General features: G+C 44.9%; 1 protein-coding gene across 4 annotated transcripts in view; it reads right to left on the reverse strand.

Moving 5' to 3' along the window:
• The window catches only part of DGLUCY (D-glutamate cyclase), a 165,618-nt gene that overhangs the window by 74,637 nt on the left and 63,710 nt on the right, over positions 1–27,271 (reverse strand). The window contains exon 1 of one of the 4 annotated variants that reach the window (XM_063440140.1): positions 15,284–15,373. The exons of 2 other annotated variants lie outside the window; for them this stretch is intronic. Coding sequence is in view for 1 of the 2 variants with exons in the window: in XM_063440138.1 (XP_063296208.1) it covers positions 2,328–2,351 (24 nt within the window). In the remaining variant the exon portion in view is untranslated. Of the gene's footprint in view, positions 1–2,327; positions 2,367–15,283; positions 15,374–27,271 lie in introns of those variants that run through there. One more of the 4 variants, XM_063440138.1, reaches the window with a different exon arrangement.

Consider the following 27,271-nt stretch of genomic DNA (forward strand, 5'->3'; position numbering starts at 1 on the left):
ACTTTTCCGGGCTTCCCTCCAGCCCTGAGCAGTAAGGAGAGCTAACACCCATATTCCACTGACCTGGATACACTTTGGTGCCAAGTCTTTCCCCTGTTTGGGGTGGCTGGAGTCTCTGGTAGTAGTTGACTGCTTCTTGCGGGAAATCTTCAGCCTGCATGGTCGGTGTCTTGGGGCAATGCCTCGGAGTGCTCTCGGCCCAGGTAGGGTGGTTGCAGGTTGGGTTGTCACTTGCAAGGTCCTTTTTCCCCGAGGGAGTCCGGCTTGCTCCTTCTCTTGCGGGTGGGGTAGGTGGGCTTTGGTTCGTTCCTGTAGTTTGCGCCAAAAGGCTTGAAAGATGTCATCCAACTGCTGCATAATGTGTAAGATGGCACTGTGCGGTGACTGCTCTGATGGGCCACTGCCCCCTGTGGTAGTTCAGAGTCTGTCTGCCATTTTGGAGAGTCGCATCAGGGTAGGGGCAGCCGGTAAACAGCTGGGGGTAGGTGGTATACAACACCCCACACTAGTTTGGCCGTCTCTCAGTGAGGACCGGGATGACCCCCGCCGGTCCAGGGGGGGGGAGGAGGGGTAGGAGTTGTTCGCGGTCACACCGTGAGGTGTAGAGCGGGAAGATCGGCCGCCTCTCCCCAGCCCCGTCCCCAGCAGGCTGCGGCAACATTTTCGGGTTCCCGGTGGACCTATGAGCCGGTTGACGGTTCCATCTGCTCGTCCAGAGATCCCTGACTCAGGTGTTGCTCGTCTGGCAGTTAGTGTGGCTTGTTAACCGGGTGAAATCGCCCCGAAACAGCCAAAATCTCAGGAGCTCCTGTGCAACACGTCCGCGCTGCATGAAGGTCAGGCTACGCCCCCCTAATTTTTTTCATTTTTATTATTATTTTCACATTTTTAATTTAATTATTTGTATTTTATAAAAATATATATATATATATATATATATATATATATATACACACAATATATATAATTATATATATATATATATATATACACACACACACACGTGTGTAATTTAATTATACGTATTTTTATATTAACATATGTATAGAATATAAAAATACACTTAGTATGACAATATATATATATATATATATATATATATATATATATATATATATATATACACACACACACGTATAATTATTATTTATTACCATTACCATTTTTTTATTTTACAGCAGTGGGGAGTCCCCCTGCAGGCAGACACTAGGACACCTATTGTGACCATGTGACCGCTCTGTTGAGCGATCATATGGCCCCTGGGGTCCTAATCTGCCGCGGGGAGACTGCCTGGGAAACAACGGCGATCGGGTAAGTACAAATTGCCGTTGTGACGGTTCAGGACCGTCAGCGTTCGTCAACGGTAAAATACCGATGACTGTCCTGAACCGTCCACGGTCACGAAGGGGTTAATATAAGCTACCTATTGCAATAAACATTTGCTAGTGCCTGGAATGCCCCATTCACCAAAACCAAAGCAGCTTCCAGGATCCAGTAACTGAGATCTCACCTACAACATATTCATAATGGAAATGGTTAAAGCGATCCTATGGTGCCAGGAAAACAAACCCGTTTTCCTGGCACTATAGGGTTATTAGGTCCCCCCTCCCTCTGGGCTGAAGGGGTTAAAACCCCTTTAGCCACTTACCTTAATCCAGCGCCGGGCTCCCTCGGCGCTGGTGACCTCTCCTCCCCCTGCCGACGTCAGCTCCAGAGTGGAGCCGAATGCGCATGCGCGGCCAGGGCCGCACACGCATTCAAACCACCCATTACTCAATGCTTTCCTATGGACATCCAACGTGAGTTCGATGAGAATCGTGGAAGTGGCCTCTAGTGGCTAGAGGTTGGATTAACCCTGCAATGTAAACATAGCAGTTTCTCTGAAACTGCTATGTTTTCACTGCAGGGTTAAAACTAGGGAGACCTGGCAACCAGACCACTTCATTGAGCTGAAGTGGTCTGGGTGCCTATAGTGGTCCTTTAAGAGTAGAGGACTCTTTAGTGAATAATACACATTTCAGAGTTACGTTGATTCACTAATGTCCCTTTATAAGCTCCCTGCTATCCCTTCTTTACAATTTTAGTGCTGGCTTATTTATCTTTTGAGAGAAAAACACCCCCTGCCCCCCCCAAAATTAGCAAAATCAGAGAGTTAATGAATAGAGATCTGATTTAATAGAGAATCAGAGATTTTCTTAGTCAAGACATTCCCTATCCCTATTTGTCCCTCTGATTTGGTTTTCCAGATTTGCTCCTTAACTGAACCTACAGGGAAGAAGGTTAAGTATACATGAAAAAATTTCTCGGAAAATAATATAGTAACTTACCTCTAATTTGGAAAAAAGCTCCATTACAAGCTCTAGATCTTCCTCACAGACAACATAAAGATTCTATCACTAAAGCCAAGAGCACTTCAGCATTGTTAATTTTTAACTAGCTGGTCAAAGATCTAAGTCAAGATTTGTACTCATGTTTCATAACAAGTTTCTAAATTGTATCTTAAAGCGGACAAATTAAATGTTAAAATTTTAAACAAAAATAGTTAGATAATTTGAATTAACAGTATATTATAATATGGTGCAATCACTGAATTGAAGGGAGCACCATAACAACCTATGCTCAAAGGAAAAGTTCTTAAGCAAACACTCTATTCACCATAACAACTAGAGCAAGCTCAGACAGTTACATTGACAAGAATGCCCTGGTGTCCCTTCAACGCAAGTAGTCAAAGTGTTTGCCAACAGTTTGACATCATGTATGGGGTCTGTCGTGATTTGCTCCCTGCTTCCTTTATCTCTCCTGAGACAAGTTCTACAGTGCAGGGTTAGCGTGTGTGTGTGTGTGTGTGTGTGTGTGTGTGTGTGTGTGTGTGTATATATATATATATATATATATATATGCAGGGGACGTGGGGGGACAAGGGGCAGCAATATAACCAGTACTGTGGTAAGCTGAAATAGTTATAGTGCTTTGAACTTACCATTTGCTTGGTAACTTGTTCTTAAGCGAGATATTCACTAAAGTGGGAATTGCAGGGAATTCAAAGTGAATTCAAAATTGAAAGCCGAAGTTGCCGAACTGAAAGCACTGGAACTGCAATGTTTTACATTGCAGCACTAAGCACAAAAGGGACATAGCACCCAGACCACTTCAATTAGCTGAAGTGGTCTGGGTGCCTACACTGTCCCTTTAAGAAAAACTGGCATAGTTGATTAAGTTTGGCTGCTACAAAGTGTACTTGGAGATATTCTGGAGGTAGTCCGAGGTATACAGGAGGTGGGGGAAAAAAAAGTAAGATTTTGTTTTGATTTAGATTCACCATCTCATTAAAATGTCAGACTTAGTTCAGTGTAATAGTGGTTATGCATTTGTTTCACATTCCACATTTTGGAGGTTTAGTGTAATCCGTAGACAGTTTTCTATATTACAGCAGAAGATTGTATTTTTGAAGTCTGAGATTTGGACGGTTGCAAAGTCACTGCCGCAAAGGCTTCCTAAGAATAGCAGATGGATTACTGTAGAATCTGATAGACTTAGAGTTGTGGATAAAAGGCAAATTGCACAGTCTGTGTCTACACAATACATTTTCAGCACTTTCAGAGTGTAGTGGTGATATGATTACAGGCTCAAGAAAAGAGTCTGAGAAACCACCATCCTCTATGTCTAAGCTGTGCAAGACTGCAGCCAATGGCAAAAAGGACAAGGTGAGGCATTATAGAAAGAGGTTTATAGTTGGACAATAGTGTTTTTTTGAGATGTCTTCCTGGAGCTACTGCTGGCTGAGACAGAAGACGCATTTTTATTATTGTTAAGCAATCATAGCAGGAAGAGGAATTGAATGTTCTTGAACAAATGACTTGACTTGCAATTTCAGATGTAAAGAAAGTTGTTTGTATTCTTGCCAATGATAGAAGGCTGGTTGTGTCTACACACAGGTTCTGACTGCACATAACATTCAGAATGATAGGTGGATGTGTATTAGGGACATTAACTTGTGGCGTGTTGAATGGTGTCGGGAGCAAGGATTTGGCTTTGTTTCTCATGGTAGCACTATTTGGAATAGAAATTAAAAGAGCACTATACGGTCAGGAACACAAACATATATTTCTGACCCTATAGTGTTAAAATCACCATCTAGTTCCCCTGGCCCTCTCTTGCCTCCATAAATATAGTACATTCTTACTTGTATTCAGGTCTGAAGCTGTTGGCTCTGCCCCTGTCTGCCTCAGAATAGCAAGCTGTCTGCTGACATCATCAGAAGTGTTGTTCTGAGCCAATCACAATGCTTCCCCATAGGATTGGCTGAGACTGTGACAGAGGGTAATAAAACATCAATCCAATTGCCCCCCAAAACAAGGACAGAAAGTGCATGTAGCAAGTGTGTTAAAAAGTCATAGTTTAGGGAATAAGATCCATGAACTTGTGGCAATAATGGCGACTGAGGATGTAGATTTAGTGGCTGATACTGAGACATGGTATAATTACTGGGACATAACTATACCAGATTACTCTTTATATAGAAAAGGCGGAAGGGGAAGGGGTGGCCCTGTGTCAGTATTGGAGTATCCACTACACACAGGGAGACGGATACTAGCCAAAATTAAAGGATGAAGAGTATACGTATACCGGATCTTAGAATGGACAGAATAAAAGTATGCCTAAAAAGGCAAGAAATCGTAGTAATAAAGGATGACTGGGTCAAGGAATACAGTGGTACACAAGAATGAGAAAACAAGCCAAGGTGAAAGGGATACAAAGAGTCAGAATAGTCAAAATACAAAACCAGGTCAGCAGCAGGAAAAACAGAATAATAATAAACGCACTCTCAGCCACAACAGGGCAAGGATTCCCAGTAAGGGGGAACATATATAGGGATAGAAAGAATACTATTGGACAACATCATTACTCTGCACCAGGACACACAAGGGGGTGTGACCTGTGCAAGATGTCCAACAAATATGACATCACTAAAAGGTGAATATAAAGTGTAACATCCACAGGGTCCTGTAATTTACAAGAACACCTGTAGGTGGCATGATCAGAATGGAGTGGTTTAAATAGAGTTTTAAGGTGAAATGGGATTATTTAAAATTTGCAATAATAAAGGCAATAGTATATTGCATTAGGCTTGTCAGTAAGAACAAAAAAGTGAAGAAACCACTGTGGTACTCTGCAGAAGTCGCCAAAATAGTAAACTAAAAGTTAGCATTTAATAATTATAATGAAACCCAATGTGAGGAAGATATACAGATCTTTAAGATTAGGCGGAAAGAGGCTAAGCAAGTTATAAGAGCTTCCAAGTCAAACACAGAAGAGAAAGTAGCCCAGTCAGTAAAAAAGGAGGATAAAACTTTTTTATATACATTAATGAGAAAAGGAAAGTAAGACAAGGATCAGTAAGACTAAAAACAAAAGGAGGAAGGTATGTAGAAGAGGATAAATAAAGCAGGGCTTGACAAATTTGCTTTCAATCTTTAAAAAGTTAGAAGCCACCCCTCCCCAACGACAAAAATACAATTCTTAAAGGAACACTATAGTCACAAGAACCACTACAGCTTAATGTAATGGCTCTGGTGTATATTATTATTATTGCCATTTATATAGCGCCAACAGATTAAGTAGCACTTTACAATATTATTAGAGGGGGGATTTAACTATAAACAGGAAATTACAAGAAAACGTACAGAAACAATAGGTTGAAGAGGGCCCTGCTCAAACGAGCTTACAGTCTATAGGAGGTGGGGCACAAAACACATTAGGACAGGAAGTAGCAGTCAAATTAGGTGGGAGTGAAGCAGAGCTGGAGGAGAGAGTAGAGTGCTGCCCTTTAGGAGAGAGCAAGAGACAGGTATGTGAGGTAGAAGTCACTCTGGGAGGCCATAGGCTTTCCTAAAGAAATGGGTTTTAAGGCACTTCTTAAACGATTGAAGACTAGGAGAGAGTCTGGTGGTAGGCAGGCTATTCCATAGGAAGGGAGCCGCACGCAAGAAGTCCTGCAAGCGCGAGTTGGCCGTACAGGTGCGAGCAGCGGACAGAAGGAGGTCACGAGCAGAGCGGAGAGACCGAAAAGGGACATACCTATGGATCTGTGAGGAGATATAAGAGGGGCTAAGATTATTCAGTGATTTATAGGTATGGGTTAGCACTTGGAATTGACTCCTAGTATACAGGAAACCAATGTAAGGACTGACAGAGGGGTGAGGTGTGAGAGGACCGACTAGAGAGGAAAATCAGTCTGGCGGCAGCATTCGTTACAGACTGTAGCGGGGCAATACGGCTATTGGGAAGACCAATTAGGAGAGAGTTACAATAGTCCATGCGAGAGATTACTAGAGCATGGACAAGCTCTTTAGCAGCATCTTGTGTAAGAAAGGGGCGGATGCGGGCGATGTTTTTGAGGTGGAATTGGCATGATTTGACAACCGACCCGATGTGAGGCTCAAAGGTGAGGCCAGAATCAAAAGTAACACCAACACAGCGCGTGCTTGTAAGGATGGGTTGATATGGGTACAACCAATCTAAAGGGAGAGTGAGAGAGGATGCTTAATATTAAGAGGAGGAAAGACAAGAAGTTCTGTTTTGGAAAGATACAGTTTCAGAAAGCGGGAGGACATCCAATCAGAGATAGAAGAAAGGCAAGAGGTGACACGCTGCAGCACAGCAGGGGAGAGGTCCGGGGAGGAGAGATATATCTGGGTGTCATCAGCGTACAGGTGGTATTGGAATCCAAAAGAGGTAATAAGTCTGCCAAGAGAGGCAGTGTAAAGAGAAAATAGAAGGGGAACAAGGACAGAGACTTGGGGGACTCCAACTGAGACAGGACGAATGGTGGAGGTATCATTAGAAAAGGAGACATTGAATGAGCGTTTGGAGAGATAAGAGAAAAACCACGAGAAGACAGAGTAACAGAGACCGAGTGATTGAAGAGTTTGGAGAAGGAGAACATGGTCAACAGTGTCAAAGGCAGCGGAGAGGTCAAGAAAAATTAAAGCGGCACTGTCATGCCGAATTCCGTTTTTTTTTAACCCCCCTCCCGCCTCAACTACATCCAATCGACCCCCTAGTCACCCCCAAATGCCCCTATGCCCCCCACATTACCTATTTTTTATTCTTTATTTTCTGCCCCGATCTATATTCAGGGCGCCGCCATCTTTGTGTGGGTAGGTGAAGTCCCTGTGGGACACGTCATCTACCCACACTAGATAGCCCTGAGATTCCCGCACATGCCCAGTGAAACATCTGGACATGCGAACGGGAATTTCACCTATTCATTCATTCATCAGACAGACGAATGAATGAATAGAAAAAATCAGACGAACAAACTAACACTGTTTATCAGTGTTCTTTTGTTTGTTCGGTTTATTACAAGGAGGGAGCTACCGGCGTGCAGCTCCCTCCTTGCAATATGTAAAGACAGAAGCGGCAGGGAGCAGCGCTCCCCACCACTTCATAAGCCCCCCAGGTCCCCTCCTCACTCTATGGGGGTCAATATGACCCCCATAATAGCACAAGGGAGATTAAAATCTCCCCAATGCCCCTACTCGCTATACCGCGAGTAGGGGCATGTCCACTAAACAGTGAGCAGCCTGTGGCTGCTCACTATAAAAAAAAAAAAAAAAAAGGGTAATAAGGGGGGGACGGGGGACCTACTGTCCTCCCCCGCCGGCCCCCACCCCTGGACGGCGGGTGGGGGCCATAATGGGAATGAGGGGGGACCTACTGTCCTCCCCTCAGGCCCCCACCCCTGGGCGGCGGGTGGGGGCCATAATAGTAATAGGTGGGGGGGGGAAACCTACTGTCCTCCCCCCCCGGCCCCCACCCCTGGGCGGCGGGTGGGGGCCATAATAGTAATGGGGGGGGACCTACTGTCCTCCCCCCCGGCCCCCACCCCTGGGCGGCGGGTGGGGGCCATAATAGTAATAAGGGGGGGACCTACTGTCCTCCAGCCCCCGGCCCCCACCCCTGGGCGGCGGGTGGGGCCCTAATGGTAAAAGGGGGGGGGACCTACTGTCCTCCCCCCCGGCCCCCACCCCTGGCCGGCGGGTGGGGGCCATAACGATAATGGGGGGGGACCTACTGTCCTCCCCCCGCCCCCACCCCTGGGCGGCGGGTGGGGGCACTAAGTAAATCCCCCCCCCATCAAGGTGACTAGGGGTGCCCAAGCCCCTAGTCACCCACCCCCCACCCAAATAAAAAATGCCCCTACCTACCCCCCTCACCCTAAAAAATAGTGAGGGGGGAATAAAATTGCTAACCTGTAAAGTAAAATTAAACTTACCATTCGACGTCTTCTTTTTTCTAAAATCTTCATTTTCAGCCCCAAAAAAGGCCAAATAAAAAACCATCATAGCCGTCGAACTAAAAATAAAATAAAAAACCCGAGCGCAAAAAAAAAACCCGACGAAAAAGAAAAAACCCGAGCGCACATAAAAATAATCCATCTTCACCCATGGAGGGCTCCGCGCAGACTGAGCTCCGCAGGGCGGGGCAAAGCTTATAAAGCCTTGCCCCGCCCTGCAATTAGCCTAAGAACACTCTGATTGGTGGGTTTAAGCCAATCAGAGTGCTCTTTGTCATTTTACAAGGGTGGGAAAGTTCTTTGGAATTTTCCCACGCTTGTAAAATGACACAGAGCACTGTGATTGGATGGATTTCAAGCCATCCAATCACAGTGCTCTGTGTCATTTTACAAGCGTGGGAAAATTCCAAAGAACTTTCCCACGCTTGTAAAATGACACAGAGCACTGTGATTGGATGGATTTCAAGCCATCCAATCACAGTGCTCTGTGTCATTTTACAAGCGTGGGAAAATTCCAAAGAACTTTCCCACGCTTGTAAAATGACACAGAGCACTGTGATTGGATGGCTTGAAATCCATCCAATCACAGTGCTCTGTGTCATTTTACAAGCGTGGGAAAATTCCAAAGAACTTTCCCACGCTTGTAAAATGACACAGAGCACTGTGATTGGATGGATTTCAAGCCATCCAATCACAGTGCTCTGTGTCATTTTACAAGCGTGGGGAAATTCCAAAGAACTTTCCCACGCTTGTAAAATGACACAGAGCACTGTGATTGGATGGATTTCAAGCCATCCAATCACAGTGCTCTGTGTCATTTTACAAGCGTGGGAAAATTCCAAAGAACTTTCCCACGCTTGTAAAATGACAAAGAGCACTCTGATTGGCTTAAACCCACCAATCAGAGTGTTCTTAGGCTAATTGCAGGGCGGGGCAAGGCTTTATAAGCCTTGCCCCGCCCTGCGGAGCTCAGTCTGCGCGGAGCCCTCCATGGGTGAAGATGGATTATTTTTATGTGCGCTCGGGTTTTTTCTTTTTCGTCTGGTTTTTTTTTTTTTTTTTTTTTGCGCTCGGGTTTTTTATTTTATTTTTAGTTCGACGGCTATGATGGTTTTTTATTTGGCCTTTTTTGGGGCTGAAAAATGAAGATTTTAGAAAAAAGAAGACGTCGAATGGTAAGTTTAATTTTACTTTACAGGTCAGCACTTTTATTCCCCCCTCACTATTTTTTAGGGTGAGGGGGGTAGGTAGGGGCATTTTTTATTTGGGTGGGGGGTGGGTGACTAGGGGCTTGGGCACCCCTAGTCACCTTGATGGGGGGGGGGGGAGAATTTACTTAGTGCCCCCACCCGCCGCCCAGGGGTGGGGGCCGGGGGGGGGGCAGTAGGCCCCCCCCCTCCTTATTACTATGATGGCCCCCACCCGCCACCCAAGGGTGGGGGCCGGGAGGGGGAGGACAGTAGGTCCCCCCCCTACTACTATTATGGCCCCCACCCGTCGCCTAGGGGTGGGGGCCGGGGGGGGGAGGACAGTAGGTCCCCCCACCCTACTAATTTTATGGCCCCCACCCGCCCCCCAGGGGTGGGGGCCGGGGGGGGGGAGGACAGTAGGTCCCCCCCCTCTTATTACCATTATGGCCCCCACCCGCCGGCCAGGGGTGGGGGCCGGGGGGGAGGACAGTAGGTCCCCCCCCTACTATTATTATGGCCCCCACCCGCCGCCCAGGGGTGGGGGCCGGGGGGGGAGGACAGTAGGTCCCCCCCCTCTTATTACCATTATGGCCCCCACCCGCCGCCCAGGGGTGGGGGCTGGGGGGGGGAGGACAGTAGGTCCCCCCCCTCTTATTACCATTATGGCCCCCACCCCCCGGCCAGGCTGCTCACTGCTTACTAGACATGCCCCTACTCGCGGTATAGCGAGTAGGGGCATATTATTTACTAATACCAAGTCATTTTTACTTAGTATTAGTAAAGTTAGCTGAAAGACCAGTTTAGGTCTTTCAGCCTTTTAGTAGATAGCTCCCTGATACCGTGGGAATTAGGGAGTTATCTACTAAGCGGCTGCAAGATGCAGCCACAGCAATGAATAGGATCGGGGTTTCATTCATTAGAATGAAATTCCGATCCGAACAAAGTACCGAATTGCATCCTAACACCAATGGAGAAACAGTGCTCATTCTGTTAGGATGCAATTCGGCAGTTTTGCCGGCGTTCTGTCTAAGTGACAGGACGTTCGGCAATACTGACAGGAAGCATTGTGGGAACTGGGAGGAAAGCTAGGGATCATGGGAAAATTGGTCTGACCAGCGGAAATGAAGCACACTTTGCTCCTCCGCTGGTCAGAGCTGGTCAAGCGGAGGAATCCTCCATAAGACAGAGTCCCTACTTTGTCTTATGATTTTAAAGAAAACTAAAGAAGACAGGAAGAAAAGAATAACAGATCCCGAGAGAGGGGGAGAAGAGGAAGAGATTGAGGAAAGGTAAGTTCGGCATGACAGTGCCGCTTTAATATGGAGTAGTGACCTTTGGATTTAGCCTTGATAATGTCGTTAGTGACTTTGATAAGGACAGGCTCAGGAGAGTGGAGGGGTGGAAGCAGGACTGAAGAGGGTCAAGGAGAGAGTTGGAGTTTAGGAAGCAGGCCAGGCGGGTGAAGATAAGTCTTTCAAGAAGTTGTGAGGAAAAAGGGAGCAGGGATATAGGACGAAAGTTAGAAGGGAAGGATGGGTCGAGACATGGTTTCTTTAAGATGGGTACTACAGTAGCATGTTTAAGGACAGCAGGAACAGCGCCAGAAGAAAGAGAGCAGTTGAAGATGTGTGTTAAGGAGGGCACAAGACAAGAGGAGAGAGATCTGATAAGGTGAGACGGGACAGGATCAAGCGGGCAAGTGCTGGGGCGAGAGGAAAGGATAAGCACAGTCACCTCTTGTTTGTAGCCTGGGAGAAGGTCGGAAGGGTTGGAGAGGCATGATCCAGGTGAGGTTGAGAAAGTGAGGGGCAAGGTGGTGAGAATTCTTTCCTTAGCTGCTCAATCTTGTCAGTAAAGTAGCAGGCAAGACTATCGGTTGTAAGGTTAGTTTGGGGAGTGGCCGCAGCAGGGCAAAGAAGAGAGTTAAAGGTATCAAAGAGACGCCTGGAATTGCGATAGCATGAGCTAATAAGTGAAAAAAGTATGACTGTTTGGCAAGGACAAGGGGTGTGCTGTATGAATGCAATATGAATTTGTAGTGTAGAAAGTCTGACTCGGTGTGAGACTTCCTCCAGCAGCGTTCAGCAGAACGGGAGCATCTCTGCAGGTAGCTTGTTGATTTAGTGTGCCATGGTTGGGGGCGTATTCTCCTTGAGGTGTGTATTTGGAGAGGGGCTGCAGCGTCCAGGGCTGAGGTGAGGGTAGAGTTATATAAGGAGATAGCAAGTGAGGGACATGAGTAAGCAGGAATGGATAATAGTTGGGAATCGATCCATCCGGGCTGAGCAGCCTGCATGCAGAATCCCTATCCCTGGGGGGGACGTAGAATGATCTCTGCACCCACTCGCAGGCTCCCTACCACCACGACTACGACAGCCCAGCAGTTGAAGGGAGACTATCGGTGGCTTACACCAACATCCCAACACAGACACCACTGCAACTACTCACCTAAGCCTTGAGTAGAGTAAACCCCACATCTCTGCCTGACACCCGGGAGGACCCACGCATGGACTCTGATGCCGGCTCTTGACAGTGCTAAATCAGAGGGCACAATATATGAGCCTGTGCTGTGTTTGGCAAGGGTAAGGGCTGTGCTGTATGAGACTGGCAGAGCAGAACAGGCCGGGTATACCACTGTGCTGGGAAGCCATCACTCTCATGCTTAGCCAAGCTAGCGGAGGGAGTGGGCTGAGGGTTCATCCAGATCAGCTAACCTGTACATATGCCATTAGCATGAGTCCTGTGGCAGCTGTGTTCAGCACCTGCAATGGGGGGCCCCAGTGGCTTTCACTAGTGGGAATGATCCATTTGTTTAACTAGCTTGAAATACCTTTTGCTGTCCCAATGCATATGTCATGCCTCACTGCTCCTTATCTATGAATCTCACCGTATTACTTTTACGTGAATAATATCTATGATATATTCATGCACATCAAAAATAAAGAATTAAAAAAACACAAAATCACAAAGAAATTGTTATGGTGCAAGAAAATCCAATTTTTTTTTCTCATGGGTTTAAACCAAGCATGTCAAACTCGCGACCCACAATGTACATCTTTGCGGCCCAGCGAGCCGTGAATACATGCTTAATGTTAAAGCAGAGGAGGCACCTGCTTTCTCCACATTGCAGGTTCCAACTCTACTAAAATTTACCCGGTCGGGACTCAGAGAGGTCGCTGGAGGAACTCAGTCTTCCTGCTCCTCACTGGTCCCTCGCGCCCTCTGTAGTGATGCCGGGTGCCAGAATATGACATCATATTCCGGCACCCAGCATCACTAAACTGCACGTGTGAGGGAGCAGTGAGCAGCATGAAGGAGATCTCTCGAGAGAATATCCCATGATATATATTGATATACATATACATATCAATGATGTGAGTGTGTGCAAACATTTGAAAATGTGTGTGTCAGTGAGTGAGTGTGTGTCTGTAAGTGAGTGTGTGTGTGTGTGTGTGTATCTGTCTGTGTGTATCAGTGAGACTGTGTGTCTGTCAGTGAGTATGTGTGTCTGTGTGTCAGTGAGTGTGTATGTGTGTCGGTCAGTGTTGCGATGGTAACGGCTGGGCAGTGGAGGACCCGGAGGTGCACAAAAGCATGCAACACCACATTCCAACATGAGGTCGACATGCTCCACCTTCACAGTGTTTCAAGAAGTAGCGGGAGGATCCGCTTTGGCACAGGGTGCAGACGGCGCCATTTGGGGTATACCAGAAACCAGACTCCGGAGTCGCATACTGGCAGCAGCAATGTGAGTGGAGTCTGCTTGTTGGCTAGAGTGGGACAACGACTGGGTTTAGTAGAGGGGGGATGCTGTTTTTTTTTTATACTGTACTTTTCCAAATAAACCTACGTTTCTAAATTTAAGGTTGTTTTTTTTGGGCTTACATAAACTTAAACTTTATTTATTTAGCCGTGCTAGACTGAGTTTGACATGCTTGGTTTAAACTGTTAATGACCTGTTTAAACACAAACTTTTAAAATTGTTGCCGATTTCTCTACCCATCTACGTCTTTTCTTCGTCCTAGGCTATATTCAAGAAGTCCTGGACCGGTAGCCGCTGATAGACAGAAAGAATCAGTTCGCAATGCTTCCAGCCTTTTACTAGCTGCCTATTCAAAACGGAGTGAAAAAAGATATGTAAAATGTTTTACGCTGTTTTCGGACGTTCTCAGTGGTGCTTGGTCTGAGGCTTTCTGATTGAAGCCATGGATCAAGAAAGGAAGTAAAGAGGCAAAACAATCTGGTGGCCTCTTCCAAAGTTTGGATTTACACCATTCATTAACACCTTTAAGGTAAAACGGCACCGGAACAACATCCACACAGCATTAACTCCTCATTGTGATTAAGTTGTTATGGTGTCCAATGTGCCCCCAAGGCACACAGACTACTTAATCTCAATGGAGTGTTCTGAGTGCAGTGGTCCTTCAGTTTTGCAATGTAAAGCACTGCTGTTTAGTAGATGAGGAATTGCTTACATTCCCATGTTAAAGGGTTATTCCAAGCAGCACGATCACTAAGCACTGCACAGAGATTGGAGTGTCATCAGTCATCCCGGAACTAGAGTACTTGGCTCACTTATGTCATTTCTGTGCAACAAAAATGTGAGTTATTGGTTGCGAGCAGTCAGTTGCTGCTATTAGCCAATAAATGTCAAAGGTCACGGCTTTGTAAAAGCTGAAAGAGCATCAATGGACCACCCACAAGGGCGCATGGGAGCAAACCAATACTAAAAGGGTTGTCCCATTAACAGGGCATCATTACCACTACATTGGGTTGTAGTGGCTACGAAGGTTGGAGTAACCCTTTAAATACACCTCTAGTGTGTTCCTGACAGCCACTAGAGACACTTCCACTGTGAGATCATAGAAAAAAAAATCAGTTCTCACAGCTACCCTCCTTTTCATTGGGGGGAGCGAAGCGTTACCTGCAGATGTGCATTTTGTCCTCTATGAGGAGCATTGGATTAGACATTTAGAAACATCAGCATGAAGACATGGGAGGTGGATTAAGCGGCTGCAGGGACTCAAACTCATCTCTAAAAAAAAAAAAAAAAGTAAGCAATACTCTTTATTCTTAAAAGTTTTTATTTAGATTTGGAGGGGAAGAAGGTAACCTAAAAGATGAAAACACCATAGCATTAAGAGTACATGTTTGCATTACTAACGCTTTTGTGTTCCTTTAAGGGACTCTTATCACATGATCACAGCTGCTGTACAAACTGCAAGTCTTCTATCTGATTCAAACCTGGCATGACATTCCCTATTTTGTGCTCCTGTTCCCCCACCCTGATGTTTTGCTTTTGGGGTTACAAGGGAGCTGTGCCCAGCCAGCAAAGTAAAAGTACATTATTATATGTGCTAGCTCTTTGCTGAAAGGTACAGCAGGTAACAGCAATAACTGCAAGGTCTGCCCCTAATGGGGCCAGCCAATATGAATAGCATTCCGCCTCCCATGTGTTCACACCAGGCTTAAATGCCCCTTCTTTGAGTGGTTGGGCACCATTTCCGGTGCCAGTGACACACCACCGGCCATTCCACCTGAATCCCATATTACACATCTCCCTAGGTTTAAAGGTAAACAGCTGAAGTGTGCAGAAATAAGTATAGAAATATGGGGTACTATGAAGAATATACATCATCTGCACTACATTTCTGTACAGGATTTAAAATCAGACACATTATGGGCATTGAATCCCAAAAATGTCATAATCAATTAATCTATATGTGTGCTGAGAATTATGAAATCAGGACTCTATGTAATACGATTCCTTGCAATAATCACACAGTATACAAACCTTCCACTGTACTTTGGTGTTCAAGGTTCTAACCAGCTGTTCTGCAGGTACTAGTCACCTTGCTTGTCCACTATTCACTGCTCTATAATATAACTTTTCACTTCCTACTTCCTGTTTTGCCTCTGACCTGGATGTTATTTATGGATTTTAGATGGTTGCCAACACTAAATGCTAGCAATGTGGTTTCCTGAATGGTTAAACACAGTATAAAAGTGCCTGTTTAGATTGCTGCAGCATTCGGGTACAGTGGCTGCATGGATTTGTATCTTGAGGTGAATATGTGACAGCTCTATCTGGTCTTTGGAAGCATAGAAACTGCTGCCAATAACATTATACCCCCTTCTCCCCAAGGGTATTAAGTTGAGTGGGGATTGGAGCAACAATTAAGACAATATCAGAGCACAATTTAAAGATTGTTCCCTAGCTAAAAGCTTGACTGAGAAGTCTGCATCAGTGCAGGTGCTTGGCTGAGAATGTATGTACAAGCTTAAAGGGACACTGTAGTCACCCAGACCATTTCAGCTCAATGAAGTGGTCTGGGTGCCAGGTCCCTCAGGTTTTAACCCTTCAGATGCAAACAGCAGTTTCAGAGAAACTATGTTTACATTTGGGGTTAAGCCAGCCTCTAGTGGCTTCAGCGCCACGGGAGGGAGACCCTGAGGGTGAGGGGACCCTCAGGGCACTATAGTGTCAGGGAAACCGCTTTGTTTTCCTGACACTATAGTGATCCTTTAATGTGGAGCAGCAGGGAAATATTGCAGTCATTTTAAATGCATTATTATGTGCCAAAACCGGTTATTCTAACAATATAAATTAAAGCCCCATTACCACTACATGTTATTATAAATGGTTACTTGGGCTTTGTTGGGTGGCAAAATGACCAGCAAACATTATGGCCCTTCCAATGTGTATTTACCAGAATTTCACCCTATGCCATGCCCTAATCATACTAACCAACTGTCCCTATTAAGGAAGGACAGTCCCTATTTTGAGCCTTAAACTATCTGTCCGTATTTTACATTTAAAAATGTTGGGAGGTATGCCCTATGTGAACTTTAAAGGGACACTATAGTCACCTGAACAACTACAGCTTAATGTAGTTGTTACATAGAAACATAGAATGTGACGGCAGATAAGAACCATTCGGCCCATCTAGTCTGCCCAATTTTCTAAATACTTTACTGTGTTAACCTCTACCACTTCAGCTGGAAGGCTATTCCATGCATCCACTACCCTCTCAGTAAAGTAATACTTCCTGATATTATTTTTAAACCTTTGTCCCTCTAATTTAAGACTATGTCCTCTTGTTGTGGTAGTTTTTCTTCTTTTAAATATAGTCTCCTCCTTTACTGTGTTGATTCCCTTAATGTATTTACATGTTTCTATCATTGTTCAGGTAAGATCTATAGCTCCCTGCAGGCAATCTAATGTAAACACTGTATTTTCAGAGAAAATATAGTGTTTACATTGATTGATAGGAATACCTCCAGTGGCCGTCACTCAGACGGCCACCAGAGGGACTTCCTATCATGCATGGCCCTAAAAAGGCCATGTACACGTCAAACGTATTAAAATACGTCTGACGTGTGCAGGAGAGAGAAGGCACTGTGTGCGTGCCTTCTCTCTCTTGCCTGTCAGCAGAAAAGAGGGGGCGGGCAAAGACCGCAAGCTGAGCTGTCAGTCAGCCGCACATGCGCACAAGGGAGCAATGACTCTTCCAAATGGAAGCGTCTGATTGCTCGCTGCTCGCGCCCGCCTATTTCGTCATTTTGACGAAATAGGGGGCGCAGCTTCACGAGGCTCCCCAGGCGCTGGAACCAGGTGAGTAAAACGGGTTAGCTGGAGAGTCCCTTTACCATGTTCCATGAATTACATTATGGCACAAAATGGAGATTTAACAAGGCAAAATTAGATATAAGGGCGTCAGTAGCTTAGATTAACCAAGGGGCAAAAGGTAATTTATGCGAATGACTAATGTGTTATTTGTGCACTTTCCTGCTATGCAAACACCAAGGAATAACTTGACCACCAAACAGGGTTATTTCCTAAAGTGTAAAAAGCATTTGCAGTGAATTAAAAGACTTTATGTCTTAAATCTGTCATTCCAGTGAAATAAAAATTAAATGTCTTAAATCTGTCATACCGGTGACCAGGGATGGCCCAATTAATGTAAAATTGATTAATCCTTTCCAGACCCCCAAAATAACAGTATTTTACATTTATATGCATGTGCATTAAAAATGCAGAGATCACTCTAATAAGACTCGTTGTTGTATGTTCGGGTACCGAAGATCGTTTGCGTATTGAGACATTTGGCTTTTTGTTGTATGTTCCGGTACAGAAGATCGTTCGCGACATTTTTTACTCAAAATATTTGTTCGACTTCCGAATTGTTAGAGAACGGGACCATTCGAGTTCCGAGGTTCCACTGTGTGTGTGTGTGTATATATATATATATATATATATATATATATATATATATATATATATATATATATATATATATATATATATAATATATAAAAGTCCAAAATCTCTGGCACTCTTCCCCAAAACAATTCAGAATAATTAAAAATTAGACCAAGGTCTTGATAAAGACCGCTTGACGGTCGAAACGTTGATTTGTTTGCTGTTTATTTAATATAAGATTTATTTAAATCCAGTGAGTGCTCTCATTTTTTTGGATTACATATACATATATACGCACACGCACAGACACACAGTGGTACCTTGGTTTACAAATGCCTCGGTTAATATAATTTTCGGTTTACAAATGAAAATCCATTGAAAATAATACCTCGGTTTACGATTTTTTTTTTCGCAATACAAATCAAGTTTCCCCAGGATGCATTGCGCCTGGGAGGTTTATAGCACCGCCTCTGTACATGCTGGAGTCTGTGGGTAGCACATGGCGTTGAATGTGGAGGTGTTTTTTTGCGGTTTTTGCATCGAGTTTTGGAGCCATTCTGGAATTTTTTTGCAGTGGTTTTGGGACTTTTTGGGTGCATTTCTCAAGCGGTTGGAAGGGTAGGGAGCTGAGCTTCGTTGTTTGCATGCCTTTTACTGTGTGTTCTGCATTGTGGGTTGGTTTCCATGCCAGCTAATTTGGGACCTCCAGTACGGATTAATTGGTTTTCAATTAATTCCTATGGGAAACCATGTTTCGGTTACGAATTTTTCGCAATAAGAAAAGTCCCGGAGAACACATTAAATTCGTAAACCGAGGTATGTGTTTTATATATATATATATATATATATATATATATATATATATATATATATATATATATATTTATTTTTTTCGCGCCTCTCCTGTGTGGTATGTTTATTCCTCATTCTCGGGTCCTCTACCAGAGGCCTGGGAGTTTGAGGGTTCTGTGCAGTATCTTAGCTGTTCCTAGAACTGCACTCTTTTGCACAGCAATCTCAGATGTCCCACCTGGAATCTGTTGAAGCCACTCCCCCAACTTGGGAGTTAGTCCCGAACGCTCCTATCACAACTGGAACTACTACTGCCTTCACCTTCCACATCCTTTCTAGCTCTTCTTTCAGTCCTTGGTATTTGTCCACTTTCCCATGTTCCTTCTTCCTGATGTTATAGTCACTGGGTATTGCCACATCCACAACTGCAGTCTTTCTTTCCTTGTCTACCACCACAATGTCTGGTTGGTTGGCCAGCACTCGCTTGTCTGTCTGGATCTTGAAGTCCACCAGGATCTTAGACCTGTCATTCTCAACTACCCTTTGTGGTATCTCCCATCTGGATTTAGGTAGGTGCAATCCATATTCTGTGCAGATGTTTTGGTCCACAATTCCAGCAACTTGGTTGTGTCTCTCCATGTATGCTGTTCCTGCTAACATCTTGCATCTGGCTACTAGGTGCTGGACTGTCTCAGTGGCCTCTTTGCACAGTCTGCACCTTGGGTCTTGCCTGGTGTGGTAGACTCCAGTTTCTATTGATCTGGTGCTGAGTGCCTGTTCCTGTGCTGCTAGGATTAGTGCCCACAGTGCTGTCTTTAGTCCGGCCTTTTCCAACCACTGGTAGGATTTTGTCATGTGAGCCACATCCACTATCTGCCGGTGGTACACCCCATGGAGAGGTTTGTCTTGCCAAGGAACCTCCTCTTTTTCTGCATCCTCGTTCTGTGGAAGTCTCAGGCATTCCCTTAGCAGTTCTTCTTTAGGAGCCATCTTTGTCATGTACTTGTGGATGCTCTGTGTTTAATCCAGGACTGTGGCCTTGACACTCATCAGGCCCCGGCCTCTTCAGGTGTATAGGCAGGTGTATAGTCTCTGGGTGCTGGATTCCGGGTGGAATCCTCCATTCATAGTGAGTAGTTTCCTGGTCTTGGCATCCATGGTGACCAGTTCTTGGCTTGGATCTTGTTTTTGCCATTGAGCTGGGACTTCAGGACCTATCTGACTCTTTGGACGTACTTGGATGTTGCTATCCTCCTTGCCTCTTCCTCACGGTTGCCATGCGTTTGTGGTACCCCCAGGCACTTGTAGATGTTCTCTACATTTTCTATTTGGCCTTCTGGAACTTCAACTCCTTCTGTCCTGATCATCTTCCCTATTTTTGCTATCATCCGCCTGCACTTCTCTAGTCAGAACAACATTCCGATGTCCTTGCTGTATATCCTAGTTAGGTGGATCAGTCAATGTCTCGCTCATTCTTGGCATACAGCTTGATGTCGTCCATGTAGAGTATGTTGCTGATGGTAGCTCCACTCTTGAACCTGTATCCGTATCCACTCTTCTTGATGATCTGGCTAAGGGGGTTGAGGCCTATGCAGAACAGCATTGGGGATAGCGCCACACTCTGGTATATAACACATATAATGTTCCCTTGAGTTATTGTCCTGGAATTGGCTTCTAGAGTTGTTTTCCACTTGCCAATCGAGTTCTTGATGAAGGCTCTTATTGTCTTGCTGACCTTGTAGAGAGCAAAGCATTCCAGTATCCATTATCCATTTGTGTGGCGTTGTGTCATAGGCTTTCTTGTAGTCAATCCAGGCCGTACACAAATTGGTCTGTCTGGTTTTAGAATCCCTTGTGACTGTTTGGTCTACCAGTAGTTGGTGTTTTGCTCCTCTGGTGTTGTTTCCAATCCCCTTCTGAGTATTGCTCATAAATTGACTCATATGCTTTTGGAGGCTATGATGCATGACATGTTGTGGGGAGGCGGGTTACTGGTTGGTAGTTGGATGGTGCTGTTCCCTTGTAACGGTCCTTCATGACCAGTATTGTTCTGCCTTGTGTTGCTACTAGCTGGTTCATTTGTGCTGCTAGGCGTTCATGCAGCGCTGTTAACTTCTTTATCCAGTAGTTGTGGATCATGTCAGGTCCTGGGGCTGACCAGCTCTTCATGTGTGCTGCTCTCTATTGGATATCTTCGACTGTGATGATGAATGATTCCTGTTCTGGCAGCCTGCAGTGGTCTGCTTTCAGGTCTAGTAGCCACTGGGCCTGGGTCTTATGAGATGCTTCTTGCTCCCAGATATTCTTCCAGTACGGTTCAGTCTCAGCTCTGGGTGGGTCTTGCGAGGAGATGTGGTGGTTACCCTGTAGCTGTGCATACACCTTGGATGGTTCTTTGGTAAAGAGTGCATTGATTCTCTTAGTCTCTGCTTCTCTGGTGTATCTGCTCAGTCTGGTTGCCAGTGCTGTCAGTCTTTGCCTAGCTGTTTCCAGTGCCTCTGGTATGGGCATATCCTTGTACTTCCGCAGCAGCCAGGATAGATCTTTGATCTTTCCACCTCTGTTAAGTTGATCCAGCTTACTAACTTCCTTCCGCGCTGTCTTTATCTTGGCTTCCAGTCAAAGTCTCCATGGTGGGCACTGCTTCTCTTTGAGTCTGATCTTGTAGTCAAATAGGAGGACCACTAATGCTGTGGCATATATGAGCCTGTTCGTTTTTCTGATGGTGCAGGATGGGATTGTGGACAATGCTTCATTAACTGCAGCTAGTATGCTGGCTGGTGGTTGCTTTCCAGTGATATTCGGTAATCTTGTCCGCAGGTTAACAACTGCTAGTTTTCTAGGATCATTTCCCTTATATCTGTTGTTATGCCATCTTGGGGTATGGATTCAGGTTGACAATTCTCTGCAGGTAAGAATGTGAGTATGGGAATTTCTTCCTCCTCATGGTGCATGGTCGATTTCTTCTGTATTCCATTTATTTCCAGTTGTGACACTAGATTTCTCTGTGACACTAAGATGTTCAAACATTGTGTAACCAGCTGTTTTGGTGTTAGGGTAGATGATCTCTTATTCATCCATAGCTCCCACATACATTTCATGTTGCCTCTCTCATTGGGTATGCTTTTGTAGTAGCATTCAAGCAGGTCTAGGTTCTCTCTCTGTGTCCAGGAATGGTTTGTTTGGTTTGTGATATATATACATAGGTGGCTCAGCCCCACAGCAGGCACCTTAAGGCCTAAAGGGGAAGCAGAATCCCACCCCTGTAAAAGTGCCGCCTGGAGCCATGGCTCCACTGGGGCCAATGGACGGGCTGGCGCTGTCAGTGACAGGTTTAAAAGTCCTGATTACACTACAAATTTATACAATTGGGGGCAGAAACATATCCCTGGTGGTCTGCAGCTTCTGCAACATGTGTTTAGATACACCCGTGAAGGAAATAAAATGCTGAATTCAATGCATGCATGCTTTCATTGGGGTTATATATCAAATAGTATGTCCTTTCCATTTTTTTCCAATTGAGTTTTTCTTCAAAATTGGATTTTAAATGTAGGCAAATTGGAGAAACTGTCCCAGTCAGTTATGCTTTCAGTTTGGCTCTTTTGGCCTTAAAACATGTAATTTTATCTGAATCCATGACAATGCACACAGTTGAATAACTCAAAATTGTTCTTCAAAGTGAGAATTTAAAGTGAATTTCAAATTTTAGGCCAAAAAGCCAAATTGGAAGTATTGGGTCTTAAATTTAGTGAATAACACTTTTTTTTTTTTTTTTTTTTAAACACAGCAAATCTTATTCTCCTTCTACAATATTAATTCCTGAAAAGGGCCACTTCAGACCTCTAAAGTACTTTAGCTTGCAGAAAGGCATTGAGTGTAAAAACTGTGTCCACTTTTTTTGGAGGGGAAAAAATTGCAGATTTCAATAGAAATTGATACTTTCATAAAGTGGGTCCTATTAATTCCTGGTTTGGTTAGCTCTAGGGAGTTACACTAAAGAGGTAGCAGTTGCTCAGAGCACCTGCCTTGCAAAGGCATCTCAAGACACCTATCTAAGCTGCATTGGACAGCCACAGAGGTCTGGAGGGGGGAGGGGGAGGGGTTAGAAGAGGACTGATTGCAAATACAGAACTGAAACTTTTGCAAGCTGTTTTTAGATATACCTCAATAAATAATGTGCATAATTAAAAGCATGTAAGTTTTCATTTGGGGTATATCTACTAAACACTGAAGTGTATCTATTTGTATTTGGACAGTGGAGTGCACCTTTAAGTTTGCATGCTAGAACTGCAGTGCATCTTTAACCCCTTTACAGCCAAGTTCTATTCATATGAAAAGTAGGTATAAATATAGATAGCGCCAGAGGCGGAGCTGACTTCCAATGCTGATGGCTGCTCTTTTTTAGAGCTCCGTGCAAGCGATACCGAGGAACACAATAGCGACATTACCCCACGATCTCCCCCAAATTATATCCTTACCAAGACAGGAGAGCCTCACCAACAGATTGGAATTGGCGGAGGACATAAGTTCAAGCAACAATCCAATCTTGCCCCAATATTCCGCAGCAGGGGGCCTGACCTGAGCACTCCACGCGGTGGGAGCCATCTTGGATCAGATTCCAACTTGGAGATCAGCGACTCCAGCCGCAGGACTGATAACTCACAGCTCACCACGTCGGATCTGAAAATTATGCTACAAGACGTGAAAGACCAAATGGCCTCAGCACTGGCCAAACACCTTGGCTCCCTGACAGAGGGCCTAGCAGACCTGCGACATGGAGGAAAGAAATAGAGGTGATTACAAAAACCTTTGACTCCCATGCCCACGCCATCCAGACCCTGGGGGAACAGCTACAACAATTTGATGATACCGATGAGGACCTCAACAACAGATCACGGCGCAATAATATCCGCATTCGTAGCCTACCCGAAACAATAGCGCCAGAAATACTCACCTCCACTCTGCGTGAAGCCTTCTGCAATCTCCTCCCTGACGCCCCACTCATCTTGGATTAAGCCAACAGGGCCCTCTGCGCTCCTTCTACAGACCCCACTCGCCCGCAAGATATCATAGTATGTGTAACGAATCCCCTATACTCCAGATGAGTATATCCGTTATAAGTCTCCCAACTCCTAAGTGAATCAGTGATCAGAGCCAACCCAAACATCAGCAGAGACATGATGAAGGGTAAAACAGGATTGTCTTTATTCAGGGCCACACGCGGCAAGGGGTTTCTAACACAAACATACAGGGTCTTTTCTCCCAAGATCCTCTGTGCCTGAGGGATAATTGTGTGAGGAAGCCTCTTTAATCTAATTATCCCTCATACAAACATAGAATGTGACGGCAGATAAGAACCATTCGGCCCATCCAGTCTGCCCAATTTTCTAAATACTTTCATTAGTCCCTGGCCTTATCTTATAGTTAGGATAGCCTTATGCCTATCACACGCTTGTTAAAACTCTCTTACTGTGTTAACCTCTACCACTTCAGCTGGAAGGCTATTCCATGCATCCACTACCCTCTCAGTAAAGTAATACTTCCTGATAATATTTTTAAACCTTTGTCCCTCTAATTTAAGACTATGTCCTCTTGTTGTGGTAGTTTTTCTTCTTTTAAATATAGTCTCCTCCTTTACCGTGTTGATTCCCTTTATGTATTGAAATGTTTCTATCATATCCCCCCCTGTCTCGTCTTTCCTCCAAGCTATACGTGTTAAGATCATTTAACCTTTCCTTGTACGTTTTATCCTGCAATCCATGAACCAGTTTAGTAGCCCTTCTCTGAACTCTCTCTAAGGTATCAATATCCTTCTGAAGATACGGTCTCCAGTACTGCGTACAATACTCCAAGTGAGGTCTCACCAGTGTTCTGTACAATGGCATGAGCACTTCCCTCTTTATACTGCTAATACCTCTCCCTATACAACCAAGCATTCTGCTAGCATTTCCTGCTGCTCTATTACATTGTCTGCCTACCTTTTAGTCCTCAAAAATAATCACCCCTAAATCCCTTTCCTCAGATGTTGAGGTTAGGACTCTATCAAATACAGAAAAATCTACAATAGTTCCCAACACCCCACAAATACATTTCAATATTTCAAAAGGGGTTAGTTGATTACATGGAAGATCAGAGCTTACAACCCAGTTCTCCTTTGGAGCTAGAACGCCAACAGAGGCACTCGCCCCGGTGTGAGAAGTCATACACAAGTGGCCTGGAAGTCTGGCTGCAGCACAAATCAACTCTTTCATTTGTCACATGTCCTAATTGCCTCCTAGATAGGAAGTCCTTTGACATGTTAAATTAGCCTTCCAGAATTACATTGTATGATAGCATTCCATATCACAGTATGCTCTGCATTACATAGTATTAGTATCACACTGTACTGTATTATAGCATTCACTATAACTCTATATCACACTGTATGATATTATTCTGTATCATCCTGTATCACTCTGTATATCACTGTATTATAAGATACTGTATTATTATAGCATACTGTTATCACATTGTATTGCAGCACTATGTATTATAGCTGAGTTCCAGTATCATATCCCAAAGAGACATTTGCTTAATCTACAGATCATAAGTCATAAACTATTAAATATACATCCCACACCTATAGGAACCCTACAAATAAACCAAGAAAATGTCTTGTGAATAGAAGGTACAGTATTAATTTTGGCACAAAGTATATGGCCCATAGTCGGTGGGCAGGAGTTTGTGGCTAATGTCCAGGGTAAGGATGCTTCGACTACTTTTATACCAAAGAGGCCCTCATGCGGGCAGCTCGAGACACGCCAGTCCGAAGAGCTGACACCATAGTCCAATTCTACCAGGATCTGGCCCCATCAACCCTCCACAAGAGATGAGAATTAAGATTCCTCACCCAAGCACTGCAACAACAACGTCTAAGGTACTCCTGGGGGCACCCCTTAAAGGTAATGGTGCAAAAAGATAACCGCAACTATGCCCTGCTCAAGCTTGCTGGAGCAACTGGACCTTCCGGACCTCCAGCTGGCATTACCCCAGACCATACCACACTCAACACAACCCAGAGTGTGGGATCCTCTACCCTCCTGCTCTAGAAGACCCTCCAGACGCAACGACTCAGCCTGTAGACCTGGAACCTCCAACCTCTGTCAATCTCTCCAGAGGCCCACACCGGAGACTTCTCAAGCTACCACACCTATCCTTCATAGCATGAACGCTTTGCAGTATCACAGCAAGTGCCCAATTCACCCAGAACCCAGATCTTCTCTCGCATGACACACCACGCACTCAACATTTACCCCGACCATGCCCTCATGCATAACCACATACCAGGCCCTTCCCAGCCACAAACTTTACTAGGTGTGACAGACTAGACCAGGTCCCCACTCTGGCCCTGCCTGCCCCAACTCTTACCCTGGAAAGACTCCACCATAGTCCACATTCACCACACATTATAGGCAAAAGCTCAGAATCACAACCTGTTTACATTTGTATTAGGTAGTTAACCATTTTTGTCTGCTCTCCTCAGCCAGGGGTCATCACAATGCTTCAACTGGAACAAGCCACACAGTTTCACGACCAACTGACCACCTCACAAACTCCCTGAAGACTATCAACGAGCCAAACCAAAAGCACTTCTCCATAACCCTCCAACCACGTTACAAAGGTACACAAACCCTCGTGGGATGACAGGTGGACTGTGGGTGGCCCAGGGGCCTTTGCCTCATCCACTCAACTCGGCGTGGGGTAATGGCCCTTCAGGTCACTCAGGGAGCGGTGGGGGGGACATAAAGCACTCACAACAGACAGACTCTCCTCTTGCCAGACTACGATACATTGCCGAATCACACCCCACTGTACGAGGTCACACTCCTCAACACACCTCAATTCGATCGGACCCCTGTCGATGGCGGCAGAGACCCGGCCGAACACCCTCCATACATTGAGCTGGCACTCTACATAAGACCAGCTACACCCCTATAACCTAACCTCTCTCCCCAAACCTAAGTGTTTCCCCAGCACACAGTCACAAGACCACGCTTGACTCTAAAAAAAAAAAAACTAAAATCCGCACAGAAGACGGCAGTATTAGCACTGACCCAGACACACAAGGTGAGGTTTTTTTTTTTGTAATTCTTTATTTTTAAACCAATAGGAACATAAGGCACATTGTATAAGGTACATTATAAGTCTCTTGCAGCTTCGTCTATGTCATTGGCAGGTTGGTAGCGAGGCTTGCATATGAGAGCGTGGTGTCCCTCCATTTTCGTATACATAAAACTCAAAAAGAACTAGAATGGCTATAGCATATGATATACATGTCATTGAATATTATACATATGTAGTCACTATAGAAAAAACCTTGTCCAGCCTCGCCTATTGGGACGCCTAATGGTGCGATCGTACATTTCCAAGAAAAGCTCCATGTAGTAGCGTCCCTGTCCAGACAGGACAAGGTCTAAGCCAAGATTGAGGAGGAAAAGAATATGAAGCCATTCAGACGAAATAGAGAGAGAAAGGGAAAGGAAGGAAAGACAGGAAAGACATAGAAAAGCGGGAACAGGAAAGATTGATACTAAGATATGTAACAGGGTTGATGTTCCAGGAGGGATAAGCCAAATGGAAAATGATTTAGGTAAACTAGAAAAATGGTCAGAGTTGTGGCAACTGACATTTAATGTGGATAAGTGCAAGATAATGCATCTTGGACGTAAAAACCCAAGGGCAGAGTACAGAATATTTGATAGAGTCCTAACCTCAACATCTGAGGAAAGGATTTAGGGGTGATTATTT

Source organism: Pelobates fuscus, chromosome 13 (assembly GCF_036172605.1).
Source record: "Pelobates fuscus isolate aPelFus1 chromosome 13, aPelFus1.pri, whole genome shotgun sequence".
In the NCBI taxonomy this organism is placed as follows: domain Eukaryota; kingdom Metazoa; phylum Chordata; class Amphibia; order Anura; family Pelobatidae; genus Pelobates; species Pelobates fuscus.